Raw genomic sequence first — 14,216 nt, 5'->3', positions numbered from 1 at the left:
TGTGTGAGCGCGTGCGCGAGTGAGAGAATTTAGCAGGCAATGCATCTCAAAAATGTTTTTACCATTAATATAAAATCGAATTTAAAAAAAAAAAAACGAAACATTTATTTCAAGGCGATTTTCACAAATTCTGAAGAGTATCATAATCACCAAGTCTGAAACCGTCATATACGTATATAAACAGTTTCTTCTTAAATTCCCAATAGTGCGCATATGAGGTTTGAGTAGTAACCGAGTAGTCAACAAGAGAGTACAGTAGTACACACATTTGAGTCGACCGTGGTTCAAGATCAAGTGACGGCTAAATACGATTAACTGTATTCTACAAAGTGATTAGTGTAAACTTCAGTGACCTATGTGGTCGTGCCAGTTATAAATACTTTTTTTTTCCCTCTTTATTTCTTTTTCTAAACAGCGATTATTGTTAATAACAGTACCTGTAGTAAATTTTCTTCGAATTGAAGTCGCAATAAATGTGCAGGTAATAAGCTACAAAAATCGTACACATTGCGGCAATTTGGAAAGACAAAACATGACTTGGTCTTTCTCTCTTCGAACTTCAGGATTTACAAGTGTATGCAGCAGGTGTGTGTGTGTGTGTGTGTGTGAGAGAGAGAGAGAGAGAGAGAGAGAGAGAGAGAGAGAGAGAGAGAGAGAGAGAGAGAGAATGGAAAAGCTATATTTTCAGCCTATTTTTAAATTTCGTTTAAATAAGTTTATAATGTGATTCAGAGTTACTTAAAAGCAATCGCAAAAGAAAAGAAAGGCGAGACAACAAGAAAGTTTAAAAGTCACAGGTGCATTCTTCACAAACCAACTTCCAAAGCGAAGTACTCATGTTGTTAGATATGACATAATTACCTAACAACCGCAGTTTTGGAAACTGATGCAATACTGCTTCCTTTAGTAGTCATCACCTTCTCCCTAATATTGGATGACAAATCCAAATACAGGCAATGTGTCTTTTGCCTGTACAGCGTGCCTGTCCAGGTCAACTGCTGTAGAGTGGGCAGAAAAACACGGAAATATTCAAAGGAGAAAAACCCTGTTCCCGGTTAACTACATCTCCAATTTACGAGTCTAAAGAATTGCTCCAGTTACTCACTGGAACAGAATTCAGACCTCTCCAAAAGAGTGGGAAGCGGCGATGTATCATGCAATTAATATAAAATGGCTTTATATTAATTGCATGGAGGACATTATCTCTCTACATTAAAAAAGTTTTCCTCCTAGTGATATTTATTCGGGCCAATGGGAGGTGAGAGCGGGGCAATTACGTCACTACAAATGCACAGGTAAATAACCACATTGTTGTCTTCCATTAAACGACGCTTGCCTCCATAAAGTTCACCAACCACGTCACGTGCTTCACTGTCTATTAGATAACCACGCCCGGCATCATTTGATGTTCCATCGTAATGTCAGCTAATGAAGGAACCAGAATAATTTGTATATTTGTAAATAGTTTAGTATTTTGTAAATATTTTAGTCCTGGTCGTTCAGATGCAACAATATTCCTCATGCATTATGGAACCCGAAGCAAAAAGGCCTTTTCCTAAGTGACCTATGTAAACGCAGGTAAATAATTACATAGTGATATTCCACCTTAAGAATGCCGCGTGGTGGGGTGCCAACGGGATAAAAGGGATGCGGATCACGTGGTACAAATGGACGGGGAAGATGCGTCACGAAAATGCACAGGTAAATAATTACACAGGTAATTTTCTGATTAGATATCCATCAGCGTGTTTCGACAGATGTGTCTTTTACGTAAAAAAGATTTGACTTAACTCCGTCATATCTCTACATTTTAAGTAGAAAGGCGTGCGCGGGGTTGGCGGACGAAGCCCCCTAGTATTACTTATACAAATAATAAATGTTTTTTAGGGCAGTTGATCGCTATCATGATGGACATCTGGTTTAAATGATAAAGTTGCAATTTGTGTTTTGAACTATGAAAAGTGATTAAAAACAATGTTATTTTGCCTTATAAATATTTTCTAAATACCATGTTGGAAGAGATGGCGATAACGAGAATTATGAACTAGGAAATGAACGGGGAAAATGATGAAAAAACTCATTCTGGCTAACTAAGACCATCTGTTGCAGGGCCAAAAATGGTGGCGACAACAAACAATAATGGCGAAGACAAACTGCTCCACTTGGCACAGGACCCTGATCCATAAGTATTTATCAACGATGTTTAAAGAATTCAGATCTCAAAAGAACACGTGAACGATTGGTAGGAAGTAGGCTGTACACAAATAAACTTGCAGCCACCAGATCAAGCGCTATAGAACAGCTTAAATAAAAGAAAGGAATTTTATAGGCGAAGAACATGACAAATTTCCAGAGCATAACACCGATGCACACAATAAAAATAAAATAATAATAATAAAAAAAAAAAAAAAAAACTGACAGCGTAAGCTTATCACAAAAATCATTCATGTCACTTACTGACACGCCCGAATACACAAAGGCGACTAATTCGCTTACTTCTGGACACCGAACGCGTGCGCAGGCGCCTGATCCGTGAGCCTGCCAGATATAAATTCAAGAATGAAGTGCTCTACACGTCTTACCACCACTACCACGTGCGGCACATCCATACCAACCTTGCAAGTACTGGCATACTCCAAATAGGAGATGGTATCCACGTACGAGTCGAAGCGGACCATTTTCGACTGCTTCCTCCTCACTGGACACAGCGAACACATGTCACACGTCTTTGGACGCAATCATGTCAGCCGATCAACCGTGGCCACGAGTTCGGAGAATGTTCGAGGGGCGAAAAGAACGCACGTTCTCCTGGAAGAGCCGGGAAGAGAAAAATTGAGCAGGTAATAGCAGGCAGTCAGCACGCTGAAGAAGCACAACCAGCCTACCAAAACTCCGCCACATTTCGACGGCACGCCGCTTTGCTCAGGTCACGGCAAACACCTTCGGCAGCCGACGAGTTGGCATGGCGACAACGGCGTTATTATCACAGACTGTAGCAGAGAAGTATATTGTCACTGCACTACATCCTTAGGACTCCGGTCCCCAAGTCTCCGGTGAAAGACGGGCCAAAAGCTCCTTGCAACGAGACGGTAAGAGAACCACTTGGCTGCATGACTGAGCATCGAGTAGGCGAGAGTCATGTTTCACAGGAGTCTCGAGGCTGTTGAGCGCACCCGCGCTACGAGCTCCAGTTTCACATCTTCGCATGTCAGGTCAAGCGGCGGTGTCGGCTGCATCAGCCAATGAGGCACACTCCTCCCGTCACTTAGGTACGTGACGTCCGCATATCAGAAACTGAACGCCTTAATTAGGTCATACCGATAACACGCAATTAGGAATCGTTTAATTTAGTAGCGGCGTGCCTTTGGCATGCACACTCTCTCTCTCTCTCTCTTCGCAACACTCTTACAGCAGAGCCCTCTACAGCTAGACTTGAATGAACATGTGACAGACGAGATGAATATTGGCTTTTACAGGTTAAATCAGCGAGGTGACCGTCGGAAGGAAAGGTTAAACAAGTTACAGGCGACATTCAAATCACATCGCATTTCGTGTGATGTGATTTGAATGTCTCCAACATCACGCCAGAAAATTAATTGCAGTGACGTCACTGAGTTACTGTTTATTTGAAACAAAGACAAGTTTATAAGCCGAAAGTTAACCAAGAAAAAAAAAATTAAGCAAAGCTAGGCAAATGAAACTTATATTAAAGAGCATTACTATGGAAAGACTAAATAAAGTAATATTTGTCCGCTGCTTCTTAAGAGACAAATAGCTGCTAGGTTACAGTCTGACAGATAGAGTAATTTAATAGAGTACACAAGTACGCGTGGATTTGGAGACGCGCATTATCAAATTAAGAGTGTTTCTCTTTGAATAACCATGAAACTTTAAGGTTTCAAATTTCTCCTTTGGAAGCTGAATTTTTCATTTACGCAAGTCTCGCGAGTGCAAGGAAGAACAGACATGAGAAGGCTCGTGGGCACAGTACAGCTACGTTCAAATGTTGAATAATTCATTAATTATTCAACACTTCCAAATTAAAGAAAGAGAAAGAATATTTATCTAAACGGTTATACGCACTATCGCTGTTAGTATGTATTAGCCTCGAAGGATGGAGCTAATAAAATCCAATGTAAAGTTCTCGAGAGGGGAAAGAGGCAAATTCAAGGAAAGGAGGTTTAGTGCAGTTTAGTTTCTAAATTTGTAGCTAGATCCATAAAATATTATTCTGGTAATGAATAGTATGAATGAATAATTTCCAAACTGTGTGTCAAAATCTACTGAAGTGATGAAATCACAGCCTGGAACAATACATACGCAATAGATGTTGTGCAAATACGTGTACATCTAAATTTTAAATCACGTCACGAGGTACAGTAACTAGAAAGCCACATTCACTAGATTCTCTCTCTTTAATTTGCAAAATCAAAAGCATCCTCAGAGCACACACCTGTGTACTCTGATAAATTTTCGTATTTATCACAACAAATGTCATGGTGAATAAAATTCACTGTGGTTCTTGTTCCCATGTTGCTTATTGACCATCGGTCACTGTCAAATTTATTCAGTTTCTACCAATTCCATTGTGCAGGGATTTCGGCTACGGCATAAATTCATTGGCTTTCTATTACACGTACTTCAACTTCTGAATAAAAAACGTTTTGCTAATTCTCGAAAGTTTCTCCTATCCAACAGAAGACCAGCCAAGCAAAAAAGAACTGAAAAGAATTACTTAACTCCTGAAAAGTTTACATAAATTCTTTTACCACAGAACTCTCAGTGTAAATACACAAAACTTCGTTCGTAGTAGTAAACTACAGCAGTAGTGAGAACGGCATTCGTTTAAATGTATCTCATATTGTGACTGCCTTCACAACGAGTTACCATGTATTGCACTATCTCGAAGTAACGCGTCACAAACGGAGAAGACTATTGTTACTTATTCTCAGTGGATACGACCACCCAGACGGCACCGTTTCAAGGATTGTTGGCCTATCATCGGTGGGCGGGTACATCAAGGATTGTGTATTTACACTGAGGGTTCTATGGTAAACTACTAGTTCGTAATATATCATGCCTAGTGCATTTATTTTTATTAATAAATTCTTTTATAATCGCTGACAGCTTTCGTTTTAACAAATGTTACTGAATCATCAGGATCTGATTATTATAAAATCACTGTCTAAAATATGAATGAAAATAAGTTCAGCTCTAGGCACAACTTTTTTTTTGTATGCGTTTCGATCACATGGTACGCGAGCGCTACGATCGTTAAGAAAATTAAAAAAAATAATAATAAATAATTTTCGATAATTTTTTCTGTTTTGTATTCTTCCATAAAATGTTTACTTTCATATTTCAGAAAAGTTTTTTTCTGTGATTTCACAACTGAAACACATAATGCACCTAACAACCTTAGAATGAATTTCTTCGGTATTACGTCTAATAACCAAGGTATAGCCAAGGAACGCGCGTAATTTAAACCTTGGCTCATGATGATAAATTATGAATAATAATAATAATAATTAAAAAAAAAAAAAAAAAAAAAAGATTTCTTCTGTAATGTCATAAGCAAGCATTAGTACGGTGTTAGGAGCAAGAAATAAGAATAGGGAGGGGAGAGAAATACCCATTATAACAAAATGCAAAGACATTTTATGACATTGCACGTAATTTAAGTATATAATACGTATATCGCTAAATTGGAAACTTTGGTTGAATTCAATATTCTGTTCATACTGTTATTATTATTTATATGGTGCATTAGCATCTAAAGCCATATGAATTTGAAGAGCACTCCGAAAATACACGGTATCCTCCATGACTACCACAATATCCATATCTGAATCCAACTAAGAATCTAGGGGCTCATTTCCAGGGAGAGATAGAGAGCCACGAACATGGGGTAACCTAAAGAGCGTGATAGTTTTACAAGTTTCCATCAACTCACCTACCCTTATCATCACTGAAGATATCATCAATGGCACTCATCCTTTGCACTGGCCCTCGTGGGTAGCATAGTTGGTAGAATCGCTGTCCGCCCCCAACCGGGTGGAAAAGATCTCAGTTCGAATCCCAATATTGACGCAAGGAATTTTTAACAACGCGGCTGAGTTAGTCAGTTTCAGGCGAGGGTAACATGGTTTCCACTCCCAGAAATTCGGGTTGTTCGTCAAGCAAACAGCAAATGGATTACAGAAAACACGCAATTTACAAACATTTATATATGTCGCAATATGGCCTAAATTGCTAATGTGCCCTACAACATTTGCACTGTTTCTATAAAGTCAAGGACTTTTTACTGTCAAGAGCAGCCAATTGCATGTCTCACATTATCATCTGGTTGAAGAAATACCATTAATCATCATCATTGTTACAATTTCATTACGTACGAATTTAATAGTAGATATTATGTGGTAAGGAAATATTTCAGAAGGCATTCGTAACCTAACTTTTTATCACTTCTGGCTAGGTTTGGTTAAGTTAATTTATGTTAAAAAAAATGTGTATAGAAGCATAACACCCCCAACAACAAAATGAAATGAAGAAATTCGTGACGGTTAGGGACAAATGACAGCTGCTCAACCAATCAGGCCAACGACGTATGATATGACTCTGCAACAGACCCACTCCCTATAGCATTAGAGCCTATCTTACTCCAATTTCGTTGGATTTGTCACCCGTTTCCACTAAAGTTATACATGAGAATGGCAATAACTTCGAAAACATGCTTAAACAGTCGGCCAAATTAGCTGGTCACCAGAATGTTAGATTACAATGCAGAAAAGCCTTAACTTTAACTTGGATGATATCACGACGTATGATATGACTCTGCAACAGACCCACTCCCTATAGCATTATAGCCTATCTTACTCCAATTTCGTTGGATTTGTCACCCGTTTCCACTAAAGTTATACATGAGAATGGCAATAACTTCGAAAACATGCTTAAACAGTCGGCCAAATTAGCTGGTTACCAGAATGTTAGATTACAATGCAGAAAAGCCTTAACTTTAACTTGGATGATATCATTTTGACTATTAACGAATTAAGCCTAATACAGACAATGATCAACATTGTAAATATTTTCAAGTTGCATTTTGCATCATTTTTGTTAGAAATTAAGTAACTTTGTCCAGTTGCTCCAGCACATCGAATAGCATCAGTTGCATGCTATAGATTAAGTTCGTTGCACGAATTCTTATGCCTTCTCCGAAATATGTCAATAAAAAAATAAAAAATAAAAAAACTCAGAATAATTCGTGAATATAATTAAACATATTATAGTTTGCAAAAACGTGCTGTCAACATTGTAAAGGTTCATTTACTTTTAGTTAAAATAAAAGAATTCTCAAAAACTGCGGCAACGTCACATACCTGCCAATTAAATGGAAAGAACAGAGGATAAATGGATAATATGAAAATTTTATTGACCGCATGACTGGAAGAAATCTCATTAACTCGAACACCATTCATATTTAAAAGTCAACTATGTAATAAAAGGAGTTTTTCCAAGTCAAATAAGTTACACTAATATTTCATACATCATTTCGAAGTTTACTTATCTCCTTTCAGTGAGGTTCTACTTGCATAACTGGAAAGGTTATCTTCCTTATTCCACAAAATGTTTTAAATCAGCTGTATGAACACTGCGCGTACAGTAACATCTGTTCCAATTAAGATCGTTCGCTAAGAATGCATCAAAGACGTTAAATCGAGATCCGCTGTATATTGGTGATTAAAGATTATCTCGAATTTCAGTCTCCATTAAGATGTTTTTGCTAGTGACGCTGCTTAATTCGTTTGCCGTTTTAACTGTTACGGAGATTCAGATCTTGTTCTTCTGAGAATTAGTAGAGACAGTCTCGCCTCTACCGATTCTAGAAGGGAAACTGATAATAAAGTTCGTAAATACAGGTTATGGACTATATTTAATATGACCTTCATTTTAAATTAGCATTACATATTGGGATGCCATTTGAAAAGAAATGCACTTCCTTCATAAGCTGTGACTTCATTTTGTGCCGTAATAATTGCTGGATATTGAACGAATGCATTCAAATTGCGAACTTGTTATACGAGCAGATGAATGCACTGGAATGAATAATAATACATAAAATTGAACTGAAATATCTGGAGAAATAATGGCTTTAAAAGTCATGTGAAAAATAAAATAATAAAATCTAAAATTCAAGCTATACGTGACATTTTACCTAGTTAAAAAGAGCTTTCAATTTCGTCTAAATGTGTCTTAAATGAAAATCAAATACCAGAGGACTGCGGCTAACGTTCTATGTTTAGATTTTCAGAAGGGAAAAAAAAATACTCAAATCTATAGCGGGAAATTTCAAATTAAACAGAGACTAAAATATTGCAATACGAAACAATCACCCCACTGTATAGCGGAATCTCCTAAACACAGAAACCTTAAAACCTGATCCTTGCCGGACTTTGGGTGGCCATATTATACTCGTACATAGTAGTAGTGGCATGTGATGCAACAAAGCAAGTGCATGAACTTATGCAGCATCAGACAAAAAAAAAAAAAAAAAAATCACACCATTCTCTCCAAATGCCTGTCCAGTTCCTCCTTAAATTTATTTAACCTATTACCTTCCACAACGACAGGTGGAAGTTTGTTCCAGCAATTAACCACCCGCTGGCTAAATGCAAATTTCCGCACATCTATTCTACATCTGTGTTTTCTTAATTTGAATTTATGCCCCCTTCGGTTCATAATCTGAACAAGTGGAAGGATCCCATCAGAATTCAGCGTGCTCAACCCATTCAAGGCCTTATACACCTCAATCAGATCACCGCGCAGGTGCCTAGTCTCCAGCCACTGCAATTTGCAGAACTTAAGCCTCTCTTGGTAAGAGGATCCCTTCATTCCCTTCACCAATCTTGTTGCCCTTCTCTGTACACGCTCAAGCAAATCTACATCCTTCCTAAAATGAGGCCTCCAGACCTGTACGCAGTACTCAAGGCGTGGCCTGACCATTGCCTTATACAGAGGGACAATCACCTCATTTTCCCTGCTAGCAAAATTCCTATATATCATTGAGAAAATCCCATGACCTGCCCTGGCAGCCTGTCTGCATTGCTCAGAAAACTTCATATCTGACTGCACAATTACTCCCAGGTCTTTTTCACTTTCTACAACCTTAAGTGTAGTACCACACAGTTGGTACGTTTCTCTGGGGTTACTTCTACCCATATGCAGTACTTTGCATTTGTCAAGGTTAAACTTCAGTTGCCACTTCTTAGTCCATCTGCCCAAATTATCTAGATCCTGTTGCAGTAGCACATTGCCATTAACAACCCTACCAACCTTTGTATCATCTGCAAACTTCGACACTAAGTCTAATATACCTTCATCAATATCATTGATAAATATACAAAACAACAGAGGACCCAACACCGAACCCTGTGGTACTCCACTAATAACATTAGTCCACGAAGAGCAGCGCCCATTAATTACCACCCTCTGTCCTCTCCCACTCAACCATCCTTTTATCCATTGTAGCAACTTATCATTAATACCATTCTGCTCCAATTTGTACAATAGTCTTCCATGCGCAACAGTGTCAAAAGCTTTCCTGAAATCCAAATATATGATATCAAAATTATTTTTTGCATCCAGTTCCTTTGTAACCACATCATGGCACAATAAAAAAAAATTAAAATAAAAAAACAAAAATTAATTAGTTAAATAAATAATAACAATACTGCAACTTATTGTACATATTGCTGTACAATATGTACAATAAGTTGCAGTATTGTTAATAATAAAGTTCGACACTTTACAATCTGGCCCATTTACAAAAAAAAAAAAAAAAAAAAAAAAAAGTTAAAATCCGGAAATATGAAAGCAAAAACTGATAGATTTTCAATCCTCGCAGCAGCAGAGACTTGCGTTTACAGCAAGTTGATTGGCTATTTGTTTAAGGAAGAGACACTGCAATGACAGCCTGTTTCAAGGCTAGATGGTCTCTCATGAGGTGGTGTCTAATGACACGTAGCCAAAACAGTTGTAGAGTAGTTCGATATGAGCTGCCATGTGGTATACGAAATCGGTTTTAGAAATTGAAATCAGACCAAATCAATCAAAATTCGTACGCGTTTATGGTGATGCTATACAATTTAAAGATATTAGCAACTTAAGCAGAATCATTGATAACGGTGTCGGTCTCTAAGCTGAACTTAAGCATAAGACTTGCCGGTGCTCGGTCTTCAGTGAGAGCAAAAAGTGTCCCCATGATCGAAATCAAACGCAAGTAAAGCGTACAAATTTTGATTTGTGAAGAAGCCATCAGCCTATCGTCATCGTATTTCACAGTTAGGCCGCTGAGGTCGTTTTCAAAGAGTTCAACTGGTTGATACAAGAACAAAATTCTTTCATGTTATAATAGCGGCCTTTTTTTATGGATTGAGGGGGTTCATCGTTTCAGGAAATCTCCTTCCCTTCAGAAAGCCAATTTCCCTAAGAGTGGCAATATTGCACCAGTCGTTTCACATTAATTTTCGTAAAGAAAAGTTTGCTCTCACAAAACTTTTATCATGCACTGTATGATGATAAATAGTAAAATTAAAAATAAACCTTGTAAGGCATATAAATTAGTGGAAATGCATCATGTCTATACCTAGTAAAATAACCGAAGTTAATTATAATTGCATCGTTTTATTACATCTCATATTGTGAATGACTTCACAACGAGTTACCTCTCCGATTATACTTCGTATAAGTAACGCTTCCCCAACGGGGAAGACTACCGTTACTTATTCTGAGTGGATACCACCACCATCTAGACGACCGTTTCAGGTCTGTTTGGCTCTTCATCCGTGGGTGGTTAAGGCACCTGATGGTATAATAATCATGCATTTGCACTAATTTATAATATGCCTAAGTTTTTTCATACTCTGAGGCTTTTAGCCCTCAATTTTTATTAAGGAATAAAGTTTTTTCATGCAAATTTTGCGACAATATGAATACAGACTGCTTCTGTACGATCCCGGATTCTTTAGTTGATCATGTGATAACTTGAAGATCTCTTTTCAAAATATGATCTCTCTCCAGTCGATCTGCAACTTCCTGGTCGACGTTCAACCCCGTGGTGGAACGTCGACCAGGAAGTTGTCAATGATAACCGAGATTTTCGGAACGGTGATACGATAAGAAATCCGGTTTGTCTACATAATTCTTGTCTACATAATTTTTGGAGTTATTTTTTGCTTGGCAAGTCACTGTAAACAACAAATCTAGCTTATGCAGCTTTGTTTATACCTCTGTTCACTTCTGTTCTTATTCGCCAGTGTCCCAATATTTTTGGTAACATGATACATTTCAAGTTTAGAATAACAATAGGAAGCAGTCTATTTGTTTACAGAGATATGCAGATTAATTACATCATAAGCGAACATTGTTTGCCAGATAACATTCCAAACGCAAAGTGATACGAAATTCGGCTGGCACACTAAAAATCTGAGACCAAGAAAATTTCGAAAATGTCTGACTTGCATACTGCAAGTAATCACCGAAGTACAAAGCAGACTATTCTATATTTAAAATTACTCTGATTTTTCAAGGTTACAGTAGTTTTTAAAGTATTAAAATGGTAAAATTAAAGTAGATATATGGCATCCCGATTTCATGTAAACTGATCACCATATGAAACGTCTTAAATTACTCGTAAATATTTTGTCATGCCATCACGTGGAATGTCATCCAAACATGCTTGTAAAATAGGTCATAAAAGCTATTAATTAAGGCACTGTATGAATATTGAAAATAAACTACAGAATTTATTATAAAAAAAAAAGTGAAGCAAGAACTCCTGGAACTACATAATAAATATCTTATTACTAAGCCAACCCAAATTCCCATCCTTAATTTACACTGTTGACAACCATCACCTTGCTCTATGTTTATTATTAATTTTTCTTTTATTATCTATATAATTTTCTTTTTTCGAAGTACTATTCATTCCAGTACATACAGCATAAAATAGTTAATCTCTATAGGAATAACTTTTAATACAGAAAAACTTTTTATAAGTTTTATTTCTGATTCTCTTATACAATTTGTAGTGGTTCACTTGACAATTCTTTTAAGATCTGCATTCGAAAAAAAAAATCTATATCAATTTCACTTTTCTCTTTCAATTATTTTCACTCTGATTTCCTAAGAAATTTCAATTGAGGATGAGGATAATCTTTGTAATGGAAAATTGTTTATCTGGTGGGAAACAGGAGGGGGATTTTTCTTCAACTTTATCTCCCCTCTGTAGAGAAGTGAGCATCGTCAGACTGCTTCAAAAATAAACTAAAAAATTTATAACTTTCATATTTATCCAAGCTCCCTAACACACACACACGCTTGCGTGAACGTATGGGAACCACTGCACTGAGCAAAGATTAAAAAAACAAGATTCCCAACTTAATTAAATAATTTCTCGAAGTAACAGGTTCAAACCGCACAAACATTCTCAATGTTGCGCCCTAATATATTGGGAGCACATGAAGAGACATAAGATGCTCTTCACGTGCTACAAATAATTAAGTCGATTCTTGTAAAAGGAGGATAAAAAAAGATTTCAAATATTCGGCAGTGTTATTAACTTGCAGGAGAGAGAGAGAGAGAGAGAGAGAGAGAGAGAGAGAGAGAGAGAGAGAGAGAGAGAGAGAGAGAGAGTGGAGGGGGAAAATAGGCTCGTAACCTTGCGTTAATTTCCAAATGAAAGTCCAATATAACGAGAGCAGAGAGAAAAATTTGAAAAATACACATTATAAAGGATTCTCGTTGTAGACAAATTATAGCTTAAAAGGTGCACAGTTTCAGAAGAAAGAATAATAAATATCTGCAATACAGCTTAACCATAATTCCACTGTATAAGGTAAGACCACACTTGGAATACTGTGAACACCGCACCTGAAAAAAAAAAAAAAAAACACACACATTGAGATTATTAGAATCCAAAGATGAGATGGGCAAAAGGGCAACCCATATGATGAAAGATTTCGAATATGTGGACTTAAATTTATCTAAGTATTCAAATTAGAACCGGAACTGCCTTGAAGAAACAAACAGGGAATTAAAAGGATAATCGGAGGTTTTTTTTTTTTTTAAAGCCAGTAAGCCATTATGGGTTCAATAATGGTGATTTCTGCCGTTAACTACAGAACAAACAGAAATATTTTGACATCTTCCAAGACTCCCCCTCTCATTTCAATTTAGGTTATTAACAAAAAAAAAAAAGTAAATACTGATAAATTTCTTTCTTTTCAAAATAAAAATTTAATTTTACTTGGCAACGTGCCGCTTCGAATTAAATTTAAAAAATAACAATTTAAATAGCATATTCAAAACATTCCTGTTTCAATAATGCAAACTAAATTTCATATTAATTTTGTCGCATGCATAGAAACGCCCTATTTTTAGAATACGCTGCTTTTTGGTTGAAAACTTCACTTTGACCATATTAAGATTCAATTAACTGAACTCCTAACCTGTCCCATACATCTCGCTTTGTATGAACGTCAACTGTGGATGCAACAGATGTTTACACTCAACATAAAGATTTAGCCAGATGAATTTGACATGCTACACACTATCGAGAAACATCGCAAACTTGGTGCACCCAAGAGAATTCCTCATATCCCTCTCTTCATATGACGTTGCATTGTTAAGATTCATATTTATTTGCTTATTAATCTGCTGCAGACTACCTCATTTTCAGCAATGACAAACAAGCTCTTATAAGATGTAACCGTACACTGGGAGAATCGTGTATAACAAACAGATAATTCACTGCAGGTATTTCGGCCTCAATTATTTTACGACACATCACTAAACTAATAACTTGAATCACCAGCTATTCTTTCGATATATTAAATGGGATAAAAAAATATATATATACAAATGTATATATATATATATATATATATATATATATATATAAGAAAGAAACCCACTGCAATATCCAAAAAAGCTGATAATCTCTGGTACTAAATCATGTGGTTAATGGAGGAATTACTATCCCTGAAGTAAGCTAAATATAGGATTGCTTTACTCAAGACTAGTTCTTTTGTATATCAGAGATTAGGGTAAAATGGACTCTATTCCTTTCTTTACTAATTAAAAGAAGCTGGATGTTGTGATAAGAAAATTGTCTACATAAAAAGTTATTTTGTTTAATTTCTTGCTCGACATGAGGG

General features: G+C 36.7%; 1 protein-coding gene across 10 annotated transcripts in view; it reads right to left on the bottom strand.

Annotated features, from left to right (window-relative positions):
- Positions 1-14,216, bottom strand: part of LOC150084219 (MAGUK scaffold protein DLG1-like) — an 855,099-nt gene that overhangs the window by 440,290 nt on the left and 400,593 nt on the right. The window contains exon 1 of one of the 10 annotated variants that reach the window (XM_090375944.1): positions 2,616-3,135. The exons of the other annotated variants lie outside the window; for them this stretch is intronic. Within the exon in view, the coding sequence (XP_090232070.1) occupies positions 2,616-2,717 (102 nt within the window). The 5' untranslated portion in view covers positions 2,718-3,135. Of the gene's footprint in view, positions 1-2,615; positions 3,136-14,216 lie in introns of those variants that run through there. 10 annotated transcript variants of the gene reach the window in all.

The sequence above is a fragment of the Mastigoproctus giganteus genome, chromosome 6, assembly GCF_048544385.1.
Source record: "Mastigoproctus giganteus isolate SK-2022 chromosome 6, ASM4854438v1, whole genome shotgun sequence".
NCBI lineage: Eukaryota > Metazoa > Arthropoda > Arachnida > Uropygi > Thelyphonidae > Mastigoproctus > Mastigoproctus giganteus.
Note: the sequence above shows the minus strand (reverse complement) of the source record. Positions and strands in the feature narration are given on the sequence as shown.